At 38.2% G+C, this 25,563-nt stretch overlaps 1 protein-coding gene across 9 annotated transcripts in view; it reads left to right on the forward strand.

The window, feature by feature from the left end:
• Positions 1–22,449, forward strand: part of LOC108027594 (sarcoplasmic calcium-binding protein, alpha chain) — a 169,918-nt gene extending 147,469 nt beyond the window's left edge. For 2 of the 9 annotated variants that reach the window (XM_050889574.1, XM_050889572.1), the window contains exon 6: positions 5,450–5,967. In XM_050889574.1, the coding sequence (XP_050745531.1) occupies positions 5,450–5,566 (117 nt within the window). In that variant the 3' untranslated portion in view covers positions 5,567–5,967. Of the gene's footprint in view, positions 1–5,236; positions 5,390–5,449; positions 5,968–13,396; positions 13,564–22,298 lie in introns of those variants that run through there. The other 7 variants (XM_050889578.1, XM_050889577.1, XR_007764823.1 and 4 more) reach the window with 6 other exon arrangements.
• The last annotated feature ends 3,114 nt before the right edge of the window (positions 22,450–25,563 follow it).

The raw sequence follows: 25,563 nt of genomic DNA on the forward strand, positions 1-25,563 counted from the left end.
ACAAAAAAGACCCGAAGAGGGAAAAATGCGTTAACTGTCAGATCTACAAGAAGATGAAGGACCGCATGCGAAAAGTGACAGCAACGCGTCATCAGACTACCAAATATGCGTACACTTACTGGCGTACGGCGCCTGAAGTATAGCTCCTCATTTGGTCTACTAAATACCCAGAAGGGCTTCTCGTACGCCGATGCCTTTCGAATAGGGACAGAAAACTCACTCCAGTCCCATCTATGAAACGATCAGCAGATCTGAAATCTATGATGGTCACCATGCAACTAAGTATTTCATCTCATTCATTCAAAAACTGGTTTAAAACCAGAACGTGGTGTTACAGCTACTTGCAGCTAAGTAGTCCAAGTAACAGATGGCAAATATACGAATAACAACGCCTTTGGCGTTCCACAGCACAACCATGAAGTAACACAGTTCCTAATTGATAATCATATCGACATTATGTTACTGGTAGAGACGCACCTCACAAACAAATACAACTTTCAAATAAGACGCTCTACTTTCTACCGCACAGAATATCCAGATGGTAAAGCCTACGGCGGAACGGGCATCCTAGTCAGCGAACACATCAAGCACCACTTTGCAACTAATTATTTGCAAGCCATGTCTATCAAAGTGCTGTCAGGCAACGGAAACATAACCATATCGGCTGTCTACTGCACGCCTCGCCTTACAATTTCTGAATTCAATTCATATACTTCTAAAACTTGCTTGAAGATCGCTTTATAGCTGCAGGGGGCTATAATTTCAAAAACACGCACTGGGGATCACGCCTTGTGACTCCCAAAAGAATTCCAAATTATACAATTCATTCATAAAACCGAACAACTAATTTGACAAAAAGTTAAACCTTCACTTCAACATCCAAGCTGACATGGACTGCTCTACCGACCCTCTTGAAGAAGTGTTCGTGGAGGGAGCCACAATCTAAACACCTCAAGCAAGGGACGTGCAAACCAAAACTTATCTGCAAATTGAACGGCAACTCGCACAATTAATCAAGCTCTAAAGCAAAAAACAGAAAATGCATAGCTTCGGTACATTAAAAAGCATTCGCCAACCGGTACCAATCATTTTATGTGGAGGGATCACGCGAATCTCAGCTTTCAAATCGAAACAGTCAATCCGATAAGAAATTCATCTGGCAGCTTGGTCCGCAGAGACGAAGATAGAGCCGAAACGTTGGCTTCACATCTCAGAACCCTGCCACTGGTTCAATTGTCCTACCACAAATCGAATCTGAATCTATTTTCCTACCACCATTGTTTAAGCCGAAGTGTAAATTGAACTTCCTAACTCTCCTATTAAGGTTCTTTTTGTAAGCTCTTTAATGGGATCATAACTCGCGGCTACTATCCGAAAAAATTTTAAAAATCTATTATCAATATGATACCGAAACTCAGAAAACTCCACACAATTTCGTCATCCTACAGACCAATTAGTTTATAATCTTGTCTCTCTAAATTGTTCGAGAAATGCTTTCTAACTCGCATAATACCATATCTAGGAGCACACAATGTTATTCCTGCTCATCAATTTGGCTTTCGTCAAAAACAAGTTAACAGAATAACATCAGATATACGCACAGTTCATGAGCATCACGAATATTGCGCTGCAATGCATGCCTGATTACACTAACAAGCTTCTTGAGTTGTTCTGTACAATAGAATCTTAGCTGTAAGGTGCAACGCAACAACATTCGACGACTACATCATCAATGATGAAGTCCCGCAAGGTAGCGCGCAAGGGCCTACTATGTTCCTCTTAGACACAACCGATATTCCCACGAAAAAGCAGCTAACAATATTTACGTTCGCTGACGACACCGCTATTTTAAGTCGCTCGAGGTGTCCAGGACGAGCCACAACACAGCTAGCAAACCACCTCCTCATAGTAGGGAGGTGACTATCTGATTGACGGATTACAAGAAATGAACAAAAACGTAAACACGTAACGTTTACTCTCAACAGGCAAACATGCCCTCCACTATCATTGAATAATATCTCGGCGTCCATCTTGTCAGGCGACTAACCAGGAGAAGACACATCGAACGCAGAAAGCACTTCTAAAACTAAAAGCCAGAAACTTTCACTGGATTCTTAACGCTCGTTCGCCCCTGCGCCTGGACTACAAGGTCTTGCTCTACAATTTCACTCTCACGCCCATCTGGACATATGGCTCCCGTCTATGAGGGACCGCCAGCAGCAGCAACATAAACGTTATACAGCACGTTTAATCGAGAATCCTGCGATCTATCACTGGGGCACCATACACAGGGACCCAGGCATTCCTACCGTGAAAGATGAAATAGCCAAACAAAAAGCTTCCTACAATGAAGAACTCTCTGTGCACCCCAATCGCCTCGCAAGAGCCTTGACTTTTATTTCCAGCCGATCCCGTCTGCAACGCAAGGACCTGCCAAGCCAGCAATAACTTTCGGGTCCCATTAAGCAAAATATCAGTCATATGACTATTAGATTAATTAGTTTAGGATTTTATGCACTTATTGTTTGTACCCAAAGGGAGAAGAATCAATAAACAAATAGCAAAGCATAAAAAAAAGTTGTCATTTTTTCTGATTTTCTCAGAAAGCACTGCCTGAGCTAGGGATACTTTATATTTATAATATAGTGACTATTGCACCGCAAAAATAGTTTTTATGAATAAATCTACCCTGCTTCTGCTTTTATTCTGATTATAAAAAGCAGAAGGATTTTTGTTCTGTTTATTTGCGTAATGACCCCTCATGTTGTTGTTTGTAATTCCTGAACTATGACCATTGCATTTTGTAAATCACGTAGATTCATGGAGAAAATAGTGTATAATAATAAAAACTCTTAAACTTGTGTTCCTACGTTTTTTTTATTAATTTCCGCTGTGATTGTATTGTTTCTACCATAGGTCATAATAGTTTTATAAATTAATAGAATAATTTTCTGTTACCTGTACTAAAATAATTCATAATGGATATTTTTCTCTGATTAATACACTTAATTCCTGTTCAATAATATGAATGAAATAATCGCTAAAGACAAATTCAAGTCTGGCCATTATGGCATTGATTATCTTCTTCAACTTTAGATTCTTAAACAGATTTGATTATCTAAAATCTCATAAGATGTGTCGCACTTATTATTTGAAACTATCATCTCTATCTCATAATCGTCCACCGTTTTTATTCTGTCAGAAAACTACAATTTGTTTTATCAAATATTCCACATTTAACATTGTTTTGTTGGTTACCGCCTGATGGTTTGTATGTTATAATATCGCTTACAAATCGGTCTCCGTATTTATACGTTGTTTGTTGATTCTGTTGGGGGTTGTCCTTCTTTGGTTGATGATCCTGCTCGGGGTTGTCCTTTTTTTTCGTTTACAGACCGTTTAACTTTGTATCTTCCTTCTTGTTCAATGTTCATTTTTGGCGAGGGATTGCCCCTCAGCCTGTGTTTTTAATCTTCTTTTATTGTGCTTATGCTTTCGATGAGTTTTTATTATTTTTTATTTTAAAATGATTTTTGTATTAAATTTTTTTTCTGATGGTTATATGTTTCGATGATAATTTTATTACCTTTCTGTCAGTCAATTTTTGGTTACGATCACTATTTTGAAAATTGAGGTTTAAGGGGATTATTTCATTAAATGTATTCCTTAGTTTTTTTTGATCAACACAAAGTTTAATTTTGTCGGTTGTGTCGGGTTTTTAGCCGCGCTAAATTAATTTTTAACTAATTAAGTGTTTTGAAGCTTTGTTTTAGATTTTAACTTCACCTCCCCACGTTGGGCGCCAATTATTTTTCTCTAGAAAATTTTATAAAAAATGTATACTTATTTTTATATCACTTATTAAGTATTACAAATTTTCAATAGGTATAACTTATCTTTTTCACTGCTTCATTACTTTAACTCGATTTACTCCACTGCCCGATTCGGCATTCAAAAACGGACTGTCCTGCCTCAAGTTTAATGATCAATAACCAAACCTCGGCTTAAGAGATTTATTACGAAAATTGATAAAGAGAATGACTCAAGAGAGCCGGGAAATGGGATGTTTCAATTTGCCAAGTAAATTGAAATCTAAATTCGGGCGGAAAGCAGTGTTTACATAGCGGACTTTAGGGAACGCTTTGGGGACCTTTTTGTTTATGTTAGCGGTCTCCAGGGTTCTCTCTGGGGCTCCGATGTTAATAATACCTGCTTGGATGTGTACAGCATCCGTTGGATGCGGACTGAGTGAAACTGATCTGGGTCGGAATGATTTGGAGGCGTAGTTGACAGAATTAGCTGACCACGGATCGGGTATGTCAGAGTTATTTGGATATTAGCTCTCGGCACAAAGTTTTTTTAAAATGGGTAAGAGCTCCTAAATAATGTGACATATAACTTACATGCATATGTTCTTGTATTAAGTATTCTTGCTTTCATTACAATTATACTTTACATTTATTTATACATTGGAAAGCGATTTTAATTTGGTTGGCCTTTGAAAACATGCGTTAAAGCTGTTCAAAATTTGAAAGCGTTTTTTTTATCAAACGGATATTAGTACATATAGGGTCAAAATCTGCCGAATCAAAAAAAAATTGTTTTATATTGTTTTGATGTCATTATAATTGAAAACATCTTAAAGATATATTTTACCATTCCAAAGATATAAATTAGTGAATAGGTACAACTTATAAACCGGAAAAGCAAAAAAAGTTCAATGAAAATCGGACCTTCGGAACAGGGGTGGCATGCTTGGCAGATTTCAACTCATTCATAGCGCTGAAAACTCGTTCGTAGATAGTAAAAGAAGCGTAAAAAAGAGTGTTACTGTTAGTTTTTTTGGCAGCGTATACGGCTGGACTTTGACTAAGCAGCCTGAAATATGCATTGCTTTAAAGAAAATGTTACATTTCAGTTAATATACTCAGTGCAAATAAATTCGCTATTAGAATTTCTTTCCGAGAACAATATCAGTTAATAAAACGAATGTAATTTCCTGAATAGTATGGAATCGACGTATGATATATTGTTAAACCGGCAGTAAATGATAAAACAAAAAACGCTTTAATCGAGTTCCTTAGCTTTCAGATACTGAGATTACTGAGCACAATATACCACGATCACTTTAAAGGTGTGTTTAGCACACACACTAGTTGGCCTAGTTGGCACTACACTAATAATCTGACAAAACAGTCTTTTGCTCTGTATAATTTTTGTATTTTCTATTTTATAGGCAATGAGAGCATTCATTTAATCAAATTTTAAGTTGCTTGACATAGACAGCGATGGAATAGTTGGAGTAAAAGAATACCGCTATAACTGCATAACTAGAGTAGCAATTGACGATACAACACCAATTGATAAAGCTTTCGAAACATTGCTGAACGTAAGTTATATAGATATATATTTTTAGTACAAATCAAAAGAGAATATTTCGGTTATTTAGGACGATGATCGGAAACGTGGAGGACTTTCATTAGATCGCTACAAAGAACTATATGGCCAGTTCTTGGGTAATACGGCCCACAACCACCCAGCCGTTAACCTTTTTGGACCCTTATAAATAATTATTTTACACTTAAATGTCTTCGCTGTTGTTCAACTACTATTTATTAAGTTTTATTTGTAATTACTATGACTTTAAACTTATTACCATGTAAAAATAACACATTCATATCATTTGTGTAGAATCGTCAGATGACCAGTTAGTAATTTTTAATGTTTTTATTATAGTTAAGTAAAACTGCTCTCCGAAGTTGAAAATAGGCTAGAATGTTGATTTGCTCTCTTTAAAAATGGCTCTTAAGTTATAAACCTCTCTCTCAAAGCTTATTAGATTGCGAATATTTGTTGAGTTAAATAAAAGTTACTTATAAAGAATTACCAATAAATAAATTCAATTTTTTTAACACTGCGGAAAGAGACGTTTCTGCAAAAGATAAACAATAAATGAAATTAACTTTGGCCAGCCGATGTTTCTATCGTGGCGAATGGTTGTCGCAACTCGTTCGGCCAAGATGCTGGTGCCGCACGTTTGAGCAGCCGCTGCTGACGGTCCGGAACCCCGTTCCTGACCGAACTTGCCGCTGCGCCTCGTCGAATCGGATTTCGCCAACAGCTGAAGACGGATCCATAGGTGATTTGGCCCACAAGATCGCCAATTTGCTGCATAATACAATGGTTTATTTCGTGCAGAATCGATAGCCCGGGGAGTTGGTGAGGCTCAGTGATGTTGATTTTAGCCATTGCTGGCAGCCAGTGTTTTCTTAACCCCATGGTGATTGATGTATATGTGGGGTACAATTCAAGCTTATTTGGTCATCAAAGGTTATAAGGAAGTGCCGACAATGTTTTGATTAGTACTGTCACTTGTTATGTTTACAGCAGCGTCTTTGATGATCTTAAGATGGCTGGCTAATGTCGCAGTGATCAAGAGCAACGGTCATCCACTGTTAAGCTCACGTATATTTTACCAAATTTTGAAGAAGGTTGTTCCTACGGCTCTGTCGCAGTTCGTGTGTCCTCAGTATATATGTTACTTTCTGGGCAAGAAGGTTATGTATTCTATCTGATTTCAGCCTGTATTGAATGCAGTTGTCTGAAATTTATTTGTTCCCAGTCTTCAAAATCGTAAGTCCCTTCTATTACTTTTTAATGCGGTATATTTATTGTGGTCAATAGTATACGATTTTTCTCGACGTCGGAGAGTATTACTAGTTTCATGTGTTTTGTTGGAAACTCAGTACAGTCAGGAGGAACTGACTGATTGATCCTCAGCGCCCCATCACCGGTTTCCTCGGAACAAAATCATAACTTATTTGCTTTTAACCAAACTTTGTCTCCTACCTGATAACTTATGTAAGCGCTATCTTTGTTTACGTGCTGTAAATAGCAAAATTGTGTACACCAGCAACTTGTCAATACCAAGGCAGCATTTTATTAGAAAGGTATTTTGAAATGTGTTTTCCTTTCCTAACCTGATTTGCTTAAACACCACCGTTAAAAATTATAGGCAAACGATTTTTTATTCAATTAAATTAAATTAAGCACTCAACTGTCATCGCATGTATTGTCATTGCCATTGTGCTTCGGAAAAAAGTATCCAATAAAATCATAAAAGTGCAGTGACTGGTTCAATAAATCTACAATAACGCGAAAAGATGCGATGAAATTTGAATTATGCTTATATTAAATAATTATTTAATTATTATATATCATAAAACATAAAACTCTTACTAAATAAACCTCCATTACAATGAGTCAAAACGACGTTCGCACATAAGCTCTGATCAAGCGCGGTCAATTACCCCCAACGAAGTGCAAAAAGCAGCCCTACTGTCGGTCGATAGCCAATGAGCACGACCTTGCTCACTATGCTTACTTACGGCTACCCCTACTCCGACTCCAGCGGGGTTGGTAACAACTCAAAAATAAACCGTGTCCAAATAAAAAATAAATTACCCAGGAGATGCAACAGCAATATATTTGAATCTGAACAGGCCCAAGAGACTCAACCGAACCCTAAGCCACTACCAATTTACATAAGGCAGAAAATCTCGAACGCCCTGCGCTGAACGGGCAACGGAAACTTTCCGGTTGTTCCGATCACAAAGGGGGATAGCCATGAAACCAAGCTTCAGACCAAATCCGAAGAACATTTCGGAGCTGTATCAAAATACATGAAGGAAGCTAGGAAAAGCTAATACACGTACCAACTAAAGAGCAGCAAGGACCTGCAAGTGGTACTAAAAGGAATCGAGCCCGACGAAACTGCCAAGGAAGTTATCGATTCTCTCAAGAAAAAAGGGTTTTCTGCAAAGAACGCCAGTAACATAATAAACAGGAGAAAAGAGCAGCAACCACTCTTCAGGGTCGAGCAGGAGCCAGACAGCAGAGTCTTGTAGAAAACTGAAGCCACATAAAAGGAACGGTCCAATGCAATGCACTGGTTGTCAGGAGTATGGACACACCAGGGCAAACTGTTCATTTCAAACAGTCTGTGTAGCTTTTGGAGATTTCCACAATGCGGCTAAATGCCTTGTCAACAAAACAGACCCGAAGAGGGAAAAATGCGTTAACTGTCAAGGTAACCACACGGCAAACTACAGAGGCTGTCCGATCTACAAGAAGATGAAGGACCGCATGCGAAAAGTGATAGCAACGCGTCATCAGATTACCAAATATGCGTACATAGCTCCTCATTTGGTCTACTAAATACCCAGAAGGGTTTCTCGTACGCCGATGCCCTTCGAACAGGGACAGAGAACTCACTCCAATCCCATCTATGAAACGATCAGCAGATCCAAGTACAGTCACAAAGCACTCTGAAATCTATGATGGTCACCATGCAACAAAGTATTTCATCTCATTTATTCAAAAACTGGTTTAAAACCAGAACGTGGTGTTACAGCTACTTGCAGATAAGTAGTCCAAGTAACAGATGGCAAATATACGAATAACAACGCCTTTGGCGTTCCACAGCACAACCATGAAGTAACACAGTTCCTGATTGATAATCATATCGACATTATGTTACTGGTAGAGACGCACCTCACAAACAAATACAATTTCAAATAAGACGCTCTTCTTTCCACCGCACAGAATATCCAGATGGTAAAGCCTACGGCGGAACGGGCATCCTAATCAGCGAACACATCAAGCACCACTTTGCAACTAATTATTTGCAAGCCACGTCTATCAAAGTGCTGTCAGGCAACGGAAACATAACCATATCGGCTATCTACTGCCCGCTTCGCCTTAAATTTCTGAATTCAATTCATATACTTCTAAAACTTGCTTGGAGATCGCTTTATAGCTGCAGGGGGCTATAATTTCAAAAACACGCACTGGGGATCACGCCTTGTGACTCCCAAAAGAATTCCATATTATACAATTCATTCATAAACCGAACAACAAAATTTGACTATGTCTCCCCTGGCGGCCCCACATACAGGCCAACAGACCCCCTGAAAATTCCAGACCTAATAGACTTTGCGGTGACATAAACCATTCCCCGCAAAATAATAAGCACACAGAACCAATTGGTTATATATATAAAGTTTGTAAGCTCATACAAAAAGTTAAACCTTCACTTCAACATCGAAGCTGACATGGACTGCTCTACCGACCCTCTTGAAGAAGTGTTCGTGGAGGGAGCCACAATCTAAACACCTCAAGCAAGGGACGTGCAAACCAAAACTTATCTGCAAATTGAACGGCTAGTCCGAAAAAAAAGTCCCTGCGGCGTACCTGGCGAACCAACAGATCGCCGTCATCAAAACATTGTCGTAAGGAAGCAACTCGCACAATTAATCGAGCTCTAAAGCAAGAAACAGAAAATGCATAGCTGCGGTACATTAAAAAGCATTCGCCAACCGGTACCAATCATTTTATGTGGAGGGATCACGCGAATCTCAGCTTTCAAATCAAAACAGTCACTCCGATAAGAAATTCATCTGGCAGCTTGGTCCGCAGAGACGAAGATAGAGCCGAAACGTTGGCTTCACATCTCAGAACCCTGCCACTGGTTCAATTGTCCTACCACAAATCGAATCTGAATCTATTTTCCTACCACCATTGTTTAAGCCGAAGTGTAAATTGAACTTCCTAACTCTCCTATTAAGGTTATTTTTGTAAGCTCTTTAATGGGATCATAACTCTCGGCTACTATCCGAAAAAATTTTACAAATCTATTATCAATATGATACCGAAACTCAGAAAACTCCACACAATTTCGTCATCCTACAGACCAATTAGTTTATAATCTTGTCTCTCTAAATTGTTCGAGAAATGCTTTCTTGCTCGCATAATACTATATCTGCTCATCAATTTGGCTTTCGTCAAAAACAAGTTAAAAGAATAACATCAGAAATACGCACAGCCTTTGAGCATCAGGAATATTGCGCTGCAATGCATGCCTGATTACACTAACAAGCTTCTTGAGTTGTTCTGTATAATAGAATCTTAGCTGTAAGGTGCAACGCAACAACACTCTACGACTACATCATCAATGATGAAGTCCCGCAAGGTAGCGCGCAAGGGCCTACTATGTTCCTCTTACACACAGCGGATATTCCCACGAACAAGCAGCTAATAATATCTACGTTTGCTAACGACACCGCTATTTTAAGTCGCTCGAGGTGTCCAGGACGAGCCACAACACAGCTAGCAAACCACCTCCTCATAGTAGAGAGGTGACTATCTGATCGACGGATTACAAGAAATGAACAAAAACGTAAACACATAACGTTTACTCTCAACAGGCAAACATTCGCGAGCAAAACATCCACAGGGACCTAGGCATTCCTACCGTGAAAGATGAAATAGCCAAACAAAAAGCTTCCTACAATGAAGAACTCTCTGTGCACCCCAATCGCCTCGCAAGAGCCTTGACTTTTATTTCCAGCCGATCCCGTCTGCAACGCAAGGACCTGCCAAGCCAGCAATAACTTTCGGGTCCCATTAAGCAAAATATCAGTCATATGACTATTAGATTAATTAGTTTAGGATTTTATGCACTTATTGTTTGTACCCAAAGGGAGAAGATTCAATAAACAAATAGCAAAGCATAAAAAAAAGTTTTCATTTTTTCTGATTTTCGAAAACTGTTGTAAAGATTTCGGGTAATATTTTAAAGTGGATAGCCGAAAAAATTGTTGTTAAATGATACACTTTAAAGTTATTAGTCAACAAAAATCGAAACATTTATTAGCTCAGAACTTAAAGCACTGCCTGAGCTGGGGATACTTTATATTTATAATATAGTGACGATCGCACCGCAACAAAAGTTCTTATTATTAAATCTACCCTGCTTCTGCTTTTATTCTGATTATAAAAAGCAGAAGGATTTTTGTTCTGTTTATTTGCGTAATGACCCCTCATGTTGTTGTGTGTAATTCCTGAACTATGACCATTGCATTTTGTAAATCACGTAGATTCATGGAGAAAATAGTGTATAATAATAAAAACTCTTAAACTTGTCTTCCTACGTTTTTTTTTTATTAATTTCCGATGTGATTGTATTGTTTCTACCATAGGTCATAATAGTTTTATAAATTAGTAGAGGTAATTTTCTGTTAACTGTACTTAAATAATACATAATGGATATTTTTCTCTGATTAATACACTTAAATACGCTAAAGACAAATTCAAGTCTGGCCATTAAGGCATCGAAATATAACACCGTACCATTATGGGCTAGGGCATCGTTTTCAATTCCCGTTATTTTTCTTCCTAATAAAGATAAGGCAGAATTGTCCCATGGATATTTCATCTGATTCCCTCCAGGTTACATAGTTTTAGATTTACATTTTAATACTTATTTATCTTCTTCAACTTTATATTCCCTAACAGATTTGATTATCTAAAATCTCATAAGATGTGTCGCACTTATTATTTGAACCTATCATCTCTATCTCATAATCGTCCACCGTTTTTATTCTGTCAGAAAACTACAATTTGTTTTATCAAATATTCCACATTTAACATTGTTTTGTTGGTTACCGCCTGATGGTTTGTATGTTATAATATCGCTTACAAATCGGTCTCCGTATTTATACGTTGTTTGTTGATTCTGTTGGGGGTTGTCCTTCTTTGGTTGATGATCCTGCTCGGGGTCGTCCTTTTTTTTCGTTTACAGACCGTTTAACTTTGTATCTTCCTTCTTGTTCAATGTTCATTTTGGCGAGGGATTGCCCCTCAGCCTGTGTTTTTAATCTTCTTTTTTCGTGCTTATGGTTTCGATGATTTTTTATTAATTTTTATTTTAAAATGTTTTTTGAATTAAATTTTTTTTCTGATGGTTATATGTTTCGATGATATTTTTATTTCTGTCAGTCAATTTTTGGTTACGATCACTATTTTGAAAATTGAGGTTTAAGGGGATTATTTCATTAAATGTATTCCTTAGTTTTTTTGATCAACACAAACGTTTAATTTTGATCAACACAAGCATATTATTTTCGTCGGTTGTGTCGGGTTTTTAGCCGCGCTAAATTAATTTTTAACTAATTAATTATTTTGAAGCTCTGTTTTAGATTTTAACTGCACGTCCCCACGTTGGGCGCCAATTAGTTTTCTCTAGTAAATTTTATAAAAAATGTATACTTATTTTTATATCACTTATTAACTATTACAAATTTTCAATAGGTCGAACTTATCTTTTTCACTGCTTCATTACTTTAACTCGATTTACTCCACTGCCCGATTCGGCATTCAAAAACGGACTGTCCTGCCTCAAGTTTAAAGATCAATAACCAAACCTCGGCTTAAGAGATTTATTACGAAAATTGATAAAGAGAATGACTCAAGAGAGCCGGGAAATGGGATGTTGCAATTCGCCAAGTAAATTGAAATCTAAATTCGGGCGGAAATTGGTGTTTACATAGCGGACTTTAGGGAACGCTTTGGGGACCTTTTTGTTTATGTTAGCGGTCTCCAGGGTTCTCTCTGGGGCTCCGATGTTAATAATACCTGCTTGGATGTGTACAGCATCCGTTGGATGCGGACTGAGTGAAACTGATCTGGGTCGGAATGATTTGGAGGCGTAGTTGACAGAATTAGCTGACCACGGATCGGGTATGTCAGAGTTATTTGGATATTAGCTCTCGGCACAAAGTTTTTTTAAAATGGGTAAGAGCTCCTAAATAATGTGACATATAACTTACATGCATATGTTCTTGTATTAAGTATTCTTGCTTTCATTACAATTATACTTTACATTTATTTATACATTGGAAAGCGATTTTAATTTGGTAATAACAAAAGTAGTTTGTAATTTTTAATTTAGGTTGGCCTTTGAAAACATGCGTTAAAGCTGTTCAAAATTTGAAAGCGTATACGGCTGGACTTTGACTAAGCAGCCTGAAATATGCATTGCTTTAAAGAAAATGTTACATTTCAGTTAATATACTCAGTGCAAATAAATTCGCTATTAGAATTTCTTTCCGAGAACAAAATCAGTTAATAAAACGAATGTAATTTCCTGAATAGTATGGAATCGACGTATGATATATTGTTAAACCGGCAGTAAATAATAAAACAAAAAATGATTTAATCGAGTTCCTTAGCTATCAGATACTGAGATTACTGAGCAAAATATACCACGATCACTTTAAAGGTGTGTGTGTGCTAAAAGCCTAGTTGGCACTACACTAATAATCTGACAAAACAGTCTTTTGCTCTGTGGGAGCATTCATTGAATCAAATTTCAAGTTGCTTGACATAGACAGCGATGGAATAGTTGTAGTAAAGGAATACCGCTATAACTGCATAACTAGAGTAGCAATTGACGATATAACACCAATTAACAAAGCTTTAGAACCATTGCTGAACTTAAGTTAAATAAGATATATATTTATAGTACAAATCAAAAGAGAATATTTCAGTTATTTAGGACGATGATCGGAAACGTGGAGGACTTTCATTAGATCGCTACAAAGAACTATATGGCCAGTTCTTGGGTAATACGGCCGACAACCACCCAGCCGTTAACCTTTTTGGACCCTTATAAATAATTATTTTACACTTAAATGTCTTCGCTGTTGTTCCACTACTATTTATTAAGTTTTATTTGTAATTACTATGACTTTAAACTTATTACCATGTAAAAAAAGTAAAACTGCTCTCCGAAGTTGAAAATAGGCTAGAATGTTGATTTGCTCTCTTTATGGCTCTTAATTTAAGAGTTATAATTATGGCTCTTAAGTTATAAACCTCTCTCTCAAAGCTTATTAGATTGCGAATATTTGTTGAGTTAAATAAAAGTTACTTATAAAGAATTAACAATAAATAAATTCAATTTTTTTAACACTGCGGAAAGAGACGTTTCTGCAAAAGATAAACAATAAATGAAATTAACTTCGGCCAGACGATGTTTCTATCGTAGCAAATGGTTGTCGCAACTCGTTCGGCCAAGATGCTTGTGCCGCACGTTTGAGCAGCCGCTGCTGACGGTCCGGAACCCCGTTCCTGACCGAACCTGCGGCTGTGCCTCGTCGAATCGGATTTCGCCAACAGCTGAAGACGGATCCATAGGTGATTTGGCCCACAAGATCGCCAATTTGCTGCATAATACAATGGTTTATTTCGTGCAGAATCGATAGCCCGGGGAGTTGGTGAGGCTCAGTGATGTTGATTTTAGCCATTGCTGGCAGCCAGTGTTTTCTTAACCCCATGGTGATTGATGTATATGTGGGGTACAATTCAAGCTTATTTGGTCACTTACTGTCACTTGTTATGTTTACAGCAGCGTCTTTGATGATCTTAAGATGACTGGCTAATGTCGCAGTGATCAAGAGCACCGGTCATCCGCTGTTAAGCTCACGTTTATTTTACCAAATTTTGAAGAAGGTTGTTCCTACGGCTTTGTCGCAGTTCGTGTGTCTTCAGTATATATGTTACTTTCTGGGCAAGAAGGTTTAATTGTGATAGATTCTTTGTATTCTGTTATGTATTCTATCTGATTTCAGCCTGTATTGAATGCAGTTGTCTGAAATTTATTTGTTCCCAGTCTTCAAAATCGTAAGTCCCTTCTATTACTTTTTAATGCGGTATATTTATTGTGGTCAATAGTATACGATTTTTCTCGACGTCGGAGAGTATTACTAGATCCATGTGTTTTGTTGGAAACTCAGTACAGTCAGGAGGAACTGACTGATTGATCCTCAGCGCCCTATCACCGGTTTCCTCGGAACAAAATCATAACTTATTTGTTTTTAACCAAACTTTGTCTCCTACCTGATAACTTATGTAAGCGCTATCTTTGTTTACGTGCTGTAAATAGCAAAATTGTGTACACCAGCAACTTGTCAATACCAAGGCAGCATTTTATTAGAAAGGTATTTTGAAATGTGTTTTCCTTTCCTAACATGATTTGCTTAAACACCACCGTTAAAAATTATAGGCAAACGATTTTTTATTCAATTAAATTAAATTAAGCACTCAACTGTCATCGCATGGATTGTCATTGCCATTGTGCTTCGGAAAAAAGTATCCAATAAAATCATAAAAGTGCAGTGACTGGTTCAATAAATCTACAATAACGCGAAAAGATGCGATGTAATTTGAATTATGCTTATATTAAATAATTATTTAATTATTATATATCATAAAACATAAAACTCTTACTAAATAAACCTCCATTACAATGAGTCAAAACGACGTTCGCACATAAGCTCTGATCAAGCGCGGTCAATTACCCCCAACGAAGTGCAAAAAACAGCCCTACCGTCGGTCGATAGCCAATGAGCACGACCTTGCTCACTATGCTTACTTACTGCTACCCCTACTCCGACTCCAGCGGGGTTGGTAACAACTCAAAAATAAACCGTATCCAAATAAAAAATAAATTACCCAAGAGATGCAACAGCAATATATTTGCGTTTCTAGCAGAAAATGAATCTGAAGAGACTCAACCGAACCCTAAGCCACTACCAATTTACATAAGGCAGAAAATCTCGAACGCCCTGCGCTGAACGGGCAACGGAAACTTTCCGGTTGTTCCGATCACAAAGGGGGATAGCCATGAAACCAAGCTTCAGACCAAATCCGAAGAACATTTCGGAGCTGTATCAAAATACATGAAGGAAGCTAGGAAAAGCTAATACACGTACCAACTAAAGAGCAGCAAGGACCTGCAAGTGGTACTAAAAGGAATCGAGCCCGACGAAACTGCCAAGGAAGTTATCGATTCTCTCAAGAAAAAAGGGTTTTCTGCAAAGAACGCCAGTAACATAATAAACAGGAGAAAAGAGCAGCAACCACTCTTCAGGGTCGAGCAGGAGCCAGACAGCAGAGTCTTGTAGAAAACTGAAGCCACATAAAAGGAACGGTCCAATGCAATGCACTGGTTGTCAGGAGTATGGACACACCAGGGCAAACTGTTCATTTCAAACAGTCTGTGTAGCTTTTGGAGATTTCTACAATGCGGCTAAATGCCCTGTCAACAAAAAAGACAAACAAAACCACACGGCAAACTACAGAGGCTGTCCGATCTACAAGAAGATGAAGGACCGCATGCGAAAAGTGACAGCAACGCGTCATCAGATTACCAAATATGCGTACATAGCTCCTCATTTGGTCTACTAATAACCCAGAAGGGCTTCTCGTATGTGGATGCCCTTCGAACAGGGACAGAAAACTCACTCCAGTCCCATCTATGAAACGATCAGCAGATCCAAGTACAGTCACAAAGCACTCTGAAATCTATGATGGTCACCATGCAACAAAATATTTCATCTCATTCATTCAAAAACTGGTTTAAAACCAAAACGTGGTGTTACAGCTACATGCAGCTAAGTAGTCCAAGTAACAGATGGCAAATATACGAATAACAACGCCTTTGGCGTTCCACAGCACAACCATGAAGTAACACAGTTCCTGATTGATAATCATATCGACATTATGTTACTGGTAGAGACGCACCTCAAAAACAAATACAACTTTCTAATAAGACGCTCTACTTTCTACCGCACAGAATATCCAGATGGTAAAGCCTACGGCGGAACGGGCATCCTAGTCAGCGAACACATTAAGCACCACTTTGCAACTAATTATTTGCAAGCCACGTCTATCAAAGTGCTGTCAGGCAACGGAAACATAACCATATCGGCTGTCTACTGCCGGCCTCGCCTTACAATTTCTGAATTCAATTCATATACTTCTAAAACTTGCTTGAAGATCGCTTTATAGCTGCAGGGGGCTATAATTTCAAAAACACGCACTGGGGATCACGCCTTGTGACTCCCAAAAGAATTCCAAATTATACAATTCATTCATAAAACCGAACAACAAATTTGACTATGTATCCCCTGGCGGCACCAAAGAATTAACGCGAAAGAGCCACATAAAAGGAACGGTCCAGTGCAATGCACTGGTTGTCAGGAGTATGGACACACCAGGGCAAACTGTTCATTTCAAACAGTCTGTGTAGCTTTTGGAGATTTCCACAATGCGGCTAAATGCCCTGTCAACAAAAAAGACCCGAAGAGGGAAAAATGCGTTAACTGTCAGATCTACAAGAAGATGAAGGACCGCATGCGAAAAGTGACAGCAACGCGTCATCAGATTACCAAATATGCGTACACTTACTGGCGTACGGCGCCTGAAGTATAGCTCCTCATTTGGTCTACTAAGTACCCAGAAGGGCTTCTCGTACGCCGATGCCCTTCGAATAGGGACAGAAAACTCACTCCAGTCCCATCTATGAAACGATCAGCAGATCCAAGTACAGTCACAAAGCACTCTGAAATCTATGATGGTCACCATGCAACAAAGTATTTCATCTCATTCATTCAAAAACTGGTTTAAAACAAGAACGTGGTGTTACAGCTACTTGCAGCTAAGTAGTCCAAGTAACAGATGGCAAATATACGAATAACAACGCCTTTGGCGTTCCACAGCACAACCATGAAGTAACACAGTTCCTGATTGATAATCATATCGACATTATGTTACTGGTAGAGACGCACCTCACAAACAAATACAATTTCAAATAAGACGCTCTACTTTCCACCGCACAGAATATCCAGATGGTAAAGCCTACGGCGGAACGGGCATCCTAATCAGCGAACACATCAAGCACCACTTTGCAACTAATTATTTGCAAGCCACGTCTATCAAAGTGCTGTCAGGCAACGGAAACATAACCATATCGGCTGTCTACTGCCCGCCTCGCCTTACAATTTCTGAATTCAATTCATATACTTCTAAAACTTGCTTGGAGATCGCTTTATAGCTGCAGGGGGCTATAATTTCAAAAACACGCCTCGTGACTCCCAAAAGAATTCCAAATTATACAATTTATTCATAAAACCGAACAACAAATGTGACAAAAAGTTAAACCTTCACTTCAACATCCATGCTGACATGGACTGCTCTACCGACCCTCTTGAAGAAGTGTTCGTGGAGGGAGCCACAATCTAAACACCTCAAGCAAGGGACGTGCAAACCAAATCTTATCTGCAAATTGAACGGCTAGTCCTAAAAAAAAAGTGCCTGCGGCGTACCTGGCGAACCAACAGATCGCCGTCATCAAAACATTGTCGTAAGGAAGCAACTCGCACAATTAATCGATCATTTTATGTGGAGGGATCACGCGAATCTCAGCTTTCAAATCGAAACAGACACTCCGATAAGAAATTCATCTGGCAGCTTGGTCCGCAGAGACGAAGATAGAGCCGAAACGTTGGCTTCACATCTCAGAACCCTGCAACTGGTTCAATTGTCCTACCACAAATCGAATCTGAATCTATTTTCCTACCACCATTGTTTAAGCCGAAGTGTAAATTGAACTTCCTAACTCTCCTATTAAGGTTCTTTTTGTAAGCTCTTTAATGGGATCATAACTCTCGGCTACTATCCGAAAAAATTTTACAAATCTATTATCAATATGATACCGAAACTCAGAAAACTCCACACAATTTCGTCATCCTACAGACCAATTAGTTTATAATCTTGTCTCTCTAAATTGTTCGAGAAATGCTTTCTAACTCGCATAATACCATATCTAGGAGCACACAATGTTATTCCTGCTCATCAATTTGGCTTTCGTCAAAACAAGTTAACAGAATAACATCAGATATACGCACAGCCTTTGAGCATCAGGAATATTGCGCTGCAATGCATGCCTGATTACACTAACAAGCTTCTTGAGTTGTTCTGTACAATAGAATTTTAGCTGTAAGGTGCAACGCAAACACAATCGACGACTACATTATCAATGATGAAGTCCTGCAAGGTAGCGCGCAAGGGCCTACTATGTTCCTCTTAGACACAACCGATATTCCCACGAAAAAGCAGCTAACAATATCTACGTTCGCTGACGACACCGCTATTTTAAGTCGCTCGAGGTGTCCAGGACGAGCCACAACACAGCTAGCAAACCACCTCCTCATAGTAGGGAGGTGACTATCTGATTGACGGATTACAAGAAATGAACAAAAACGTAAACACGTAACGTTTACTCTCAACAGGCAAACATGCCCTCCACTATCATTGAATAATATCTCGGCGTCCATCTTGTCAGGCGACTAACCAGGAGAAGACACATCGAACGCAGAAAGCACTTCTAAAACTAAAAGCCAGAAACTTTCACTGGATTCTTAACGCTCGTTCGCCCCTGCGCCTGGACTACAAGGTCTTGCTCTACAATTTCACTCTCACGCCCATCTGGACATATGGCTCCCGTCTATGAGGGACCGCCAGCAGCAGCAACATAGACATTATACAGCACGTTTAATCGAAATCCTGCGATCTATCACTGGGGCACCATACACAGGGACTTAGGCATTCCTACAAACAAAAAGCTTCTTACAATGAAGAACTCTCTGTGCACCCCAATCGCCTCGCAAGAGCCTTGACTTTTATTTCCAGCCGATTCCGTCTGCAACGCAAGGACCTGCCAAGCCAGCAATAACTTTCGGGTCCCATTAAGCAAAATATCAGTCATATGACTATTAGATTAATTAGTTTAGGATTTTATGCACTTATTGTTTGTACCCAAAGGGAGAAGATTCAATAAACAAATAGCAAAGCATAAAAAAAAGTTTTCATTTTTTCTGATTTTCGAAAACTGTTGTAAAGATTTCGGGTAATATTTTAAAGTGGATAGCCGAAAAAATTGTTGTTAAATGATACACTTTAAAGTTATTAGTCAACAAAAATCGAAACATTTATTAGCTCAGAACTTAAAGCACTGCCTAAGCTGGGGATACTTTATATTTATAATATAGTGACGATCGCACCGCAACAATAGTTCTTATGATTAAATCTTCCCTGCTTCTGCTTTTATTCTGATTATAAAAAGCAGAAGGATTTTTGTTCTGTTTATTTGCGTAATGACCCCTCATGTTGTTGTTTGTAATTCCTGAACTATGACCATTGCATTTTGTAAATCACGTAGATTCATGGAGAAAATAGTGTATAATAATAAAAACTCTTAAACTTGTGTTCCTACGTTTTTTTTTTATTAATTTCCGCTGTGATTGTATTGTTTCTACCATAGGTCATAATAGTTTTATAAATTAGTAGAGGTAATTTTCTGTTACCTGTACTAAAATAATTCATAATGGATATTTTTCTCTGATTAATACACTTAATTCCTGTTCAATAATATGAATGAAATAATCGCTAAAGACAAATTCAAGTCTGGCCATTATGGCACCGATTATCTTCTTCAACTTTAGATTCTTTAACAGATTTGATTATCTAAAATCTCATAAGATGTGTCGCACTTATTATTTGAACCTATCATCTCTATCTCATAATCGTCCACCGTTTTTATTCTGTCAGAAAACTGTGATCTTAGGTTTACGATCTCCTCTTTTAATGAATTCAATTCAAAATTTACAATTTGTTTTATCAAATATTCCACATTTAACATTGTATTGTTGGTTACCGCCTGATGGTTTGTATGTTATAATATCGCTCACAAATCGGTCTCCGCATTTAGACGTTGTTTGTTGATTCTGTTGGGGGTCGTCCTTCTTTGGTTGATGATCCTGCTCGGGGTCGTCCTTTTTTTTTCGTTTACAGACCGTTTAACTTTGTATCTTCCTTCTTGTTCAATGTTCATTTTTGGCGAGGGATTGCCCCTCAGCCTGTGTTTTTAATCTTCTTTTATTGTGCTTATGCTTTCGATGAGTTTTTATTATTTTTTATTTTAAAATGATTTTTGAATTAAATTTTTTATTCTGATGGTTATATGTTTCGATGATAATTTTATTACCTTTCTGTCAGTCAATTTTTGGTTACGATCACTATTTTAAAAATTGAGGTTTAAGGGGATTATTTCATTAAATGTATTCCTTAGTTTTTTTTTATCAACACAAACGTTTAGTTTTGATCAACACAAGCATATTATTTTCGTCGGTTGTGTCGGGTTTTTAGCCGCGCTAAATTAATTTTTAACTAATTAATTATTTTGAAGCTTTGTTTTAGATTTTAACTTCACGTCCCCACGTTGGGCGCCAATTATTTTTCTCTAGAAAATTTTCTAAAAAATGTATACTTATTTTTATATCACTTATTAACTATTACAAATTTTCAATAGGTCGAACTTATATTTTTCACTGCTTCATTACTTTAACTCGATTTACTCCACTGCCCGATTCGGCATTCAAAAACGGACTGTCCTGCCTCAAGTTTAAAGATCAATAACCAAACCTCGGCTTAAGAGATTTATTACGAAAATTGATAAAGAGAATGACTCAAGAGAGCCGGGAAATGGGATGTTGCAATTCGCCAAGTAAATTGAAATCTAAATTCGTGCGGAAATTGGTGTTTACATAGCGGACTTTAGGGAACGTTTTGGGGACCTTTTTGTTTATGTTAGCGGTCTCCAGGGTTCTCTCTGGGGCTCCGATGTTAATAATACCTGCTTGGATGTGTACAGCATCCGTTGGATGCGGACTGAGTGAAACTGATCTGGGTCGGAATGATTTGGAGGCGTAGTTGACAGAATTAGCTGACCACGGATCGGGTATGTCAGAGTTATTTGGATATTAGCTCTCGGCACAAAGTTTTTTTAAAATGGGTAAGAGCTCCTAAATAATGTGACATATAACTTACATGCATATGTTCTTGTATTAAGTATTCTTGCTTTCATTACAATTATACTTTACATTTATTTATACATTGGAAAGCGATTTTAATTTGGTAATAACAAAAGTAGTTTGTAATTTTTAATTTAGGTTGGCCTTTGAAAACATGCGTTAAAGCTGTTCAAAATTTGAAAGCGTATACGGCTGGACTTTGACTAAGCAGCCTGAAATATGCATTGCTTTAAAGAAAATGTTACATTTCAGTTAATATACTCAGTGCAAATAAATTCGCTATTAGAATTTCTTTCCGAGAACAAAATCAGTTAATAAAACGAATGTAATTTCCTGAATAGTATGGAATCGACGTATGATATATTGTTAAACCGGCAGTAAATAATAAAACAAAAAATGATTTAATCGAGTTCCTTAGCTATCAGATACTGAGATTACTGAGCACAATATACCACGATCACTTTAAAGGTGTGTGTGTGCTAAAAGCCTAGTTGGCACTACACTAATAATCTGACAAAACAGTCTTTTGCTCTGTGGGAGCATTCATTGAATCAAATTTCAAGTTGCTTGACACAGACAGCGATGGAATAGTTGTAGTAAAGGAATACCGCTATAACTGCATAACTAGAGTAGCAATTGACGATATAACACCAATTAACAAAGCTTTAGAACCATTGCTGAACTTAAGTTATATAAGATATATATTTATAGTACAAATCAAAAGAGAATATTTCAGTTATTTAGGACGATGATCGGAAACGTGGAGGACTTTCATTAGATCGCTACAAAGAACTATATGGCCAGTTCTTGGGTAATACGGCCGACAACCACCCAGCCGTTAACCTTTTTGGACCCTTATAAATAATTATTTTACACTTAAATGTCTTCGCTGTTGTTCCACTACTATTTATTAAGTTTTATTTGTAATTACTATGACTTTAAACTTATTACCATGTAAAAAAAGTAAAACTGCTCTCCGAAGTTGAAAATAGGCTAGAATGTTGATTTGCTCTCTTTATGGCTCTTAATTTAAGAGTTATAATTATGGCTCTTAAGTTATAAACCTCTCTCTCAAAGCTTATTAGATTGCGAATATTTGTTGAGTTAAATAAAAGTTACTTATAAAGAATTAACAATAAATAAATTCAATTTTTTTAACACTGCGGAAAGAGACGTTTCTGCAAAAGATAAACAATAAATGAAATTAACTTCGGCCAGACGATGTTTCTATCGTAGCAAATGGTTGTCGCAACTCGTTCGGCCAAGATGCTTGTGCCGCACGTTTGAGCAGCCGCTGCTGACGGTCCGGAACCCCGTTCCTGACCGAACCTGCGGCTGTGCCTCGTCGAATCGGATTTCGCCAACAGCTGAAGACGGATCCATAGGTGATTTGGCCCACAAGATCGCCAATTTGCTGCATAATACAATGGTTTATTTCGTGCAGAATCGATAGCCCGGGGAGTTGGTGAGGCTCAGTGATGTTGATTTTAGCCATTGCTGGCAGCCAGTGTTTTCTTAACCCCATGGTGATTGATGTATATGTGGGGTACAATTCAAGCTTATTTGGTCACTTACTGTCACTTGTTATGTTTACAGCAGCGTCTTTGATGATCTTAAGATGACTGGCTAATGTCGCAGTGATCAAGAGCACCGGTCATCCGCTGTTAAGCTCACGTTTATTTTACCAAATTTTGAAGAAGGTTGTTCCTACGGCTTTGTCGCAGTTCGTGTGTCTTCAGTATATATGTTACTTTCTGGGCAAGAAGGTTTAATTGTGATAGATTCTTTGTATTCTGTTATGTATTCTATCTGATTTCAGCCTGTATTGAATGCAGTTGTCTGAAATTTATTTGTTCCCAGTCTTCAAAATCGTAAGTCCCTTCTATTACTTTTTAATGCGGTATATTTATTGTGGTCAATAGTATACGATTTTTCTCGACGTCGGAGAGTATTACTAGATCCATGTGTTTTGTTGGAAACTCAGTACAGTCAGGAGGAACTGACTGATTGATCCTCAGCGCCCTATCACCGGTTTCCTCGGAACAAAATCATAACTTATTTGTTTTTAACCAAACTTTGTCTCCTACCTGATAACTTATGTAAGCGCTATCTTTGTTTACGTGCTGTAAATAGCAAAATTGTGTACACCAGCAACTTGTCAATACCAAGGCAGCATTTTATTAGAAAGGTATTTTGAAATGTGTTTTCCTTTCTTAACATGATTTGCTTAAACACCACCGTTAAAAATTATAGGCAAACGATTTTTTATTCAATTAAATTAAATTAAGCACTCAACTGTCATCGCATGGATTGTCATTGCCATTGTGCTTCGGAAAAAAGTATCCAATAAAATCATAAAAGTGCAGTGACTGGTTCAATAAATCTACAATAACGCGAAAAGATGCGATGTAATTTGAATTATGCTTATATTAAATAATTATTTAATTATTATATATCATAAAACATAAAACTCTTACTAAATAAACCTCCATTACAATGAGTCAAAACGACGTTCGCACATAAGCTCTGATCAAGCGCGGTCAATTACCCCCAACGAAGTGCAAAAAACAGCCCTACCGTCGGTCGATAGCCAATGAGCACGACCTTGCTCACTATGCTTACTTACTGCTACCCCTACTCCGACTCCAGCGGGGTTGGTAACAACTCAAAAATAAACCGTGTCCAAATAAAAAATAAATTACCCAAGAGATGCAACAGCAATATATTTGCGTTTCTAGCAGAAAATGAATCTGAACAGGCCCAAGAGACTCAACCGAACCCTAAGCCACTACCAATTTACATAAGGCAGAAAATCTCGAACGCCCTGCGCTGAACGGGCAACGGAAACTTTCCGGTTGTTCCGATCACAAAGGGGGATAGCCATGAAACCAAGCTTCAGACCAAATCCGAAGAACATTTCGGAGCTGTATCAAAATACATGAAGGAAGCTAGGAAAAGCTAATACACGTACCAACTAAAGAGCAGCAAGGACCTGCAAGTGGTACTAAAAGGAATCGAGCCCGACGAAACTGCCAAGGAAGTTATCGATTCTCTCAAGAAAAAAGGGTTTTCTGCAAAGAACGCCAGTAACATAATAAACAGGAGAAAAGAGCAGCAACCACTCTTCAGGGTCGAGCAGGAGCCAGACAGCAGAGTCTTGTAGAAAACTGAAGCCACATAAAAGGAACGGTCCAATGCAATGCACTGGTTGTCAGGAGTATGGACACACCAGGGCAAACTGTTCATTTCAAACAGTCTGTGTAGCTTTTGGAGATTTCCACAATGCGGCTAAATGCCTTGTCAACAAAACAGACCCGAAGAGGGAAAAATGCGTTAACTGTCAAGGTAACCACACGGCAAACTACAGAGGCTGTCCGATCTACAAGAAGATGAAGGACCGCATGCGAAAAGTGATAGCAACGCGTCATCAGATTACCAAATATGCGTACATAGCTCCTCATTTGGTCTACTAAATACCCAGAAGGGTTTCTCGTACGCCGATGCCCTTCGAACAGGGACAGAGAACTCACTCCAATCCCATCTATGAAACGATCAGCAGATCCAAGTACAGTCACAAAGCACTCTGAAATCTATGATGGTCACCATGCAACAAAGTATTTCATCTCATTTATTCAAAAACTGGTTTAAAACCAGAACGTGGTGTTACAGCTACTTGCAGATAAGTAGTCCAAGTAACAGATGGCAAATATACGAATAACAACGCCTTTGGCGTTCCACAGCACAACCATGAAGTAACACAGTTCCTGATTGATAATCATATCGACATTATGTTACTGGTAGAGACGCACCTCACAAACAAATACAATTTCAAATAAGACGCTCTTCTTTCCACCGCACAGAATATCCAGATGGTAAAGCCTACGGCGGAACGGGCATCCTAATCAGCGAACACATCAAGCACCACTTTGCAACTAATTATTTGCAAGCCACGTCTATCAAAGTGCTGTCAGGCAACGGAAACATAACCATATCGGCTATCTACTGCCCG

Source organism: Drosophila biarmipes, unplaced genomic scaffold (genome assembly GCF_025231255.1).
Source record: "Drosophila biarmipes strain raj3 unplaced genomic scaffold, RU_DBia_V1.1 ptg000004l, whole genome shotgun sequence".
NCBI lineage: Eukaryota > Metazoa > Arthropoda > Insecta > Diptera > Drosophilidae > Drosophila > Drosophila biarmipes.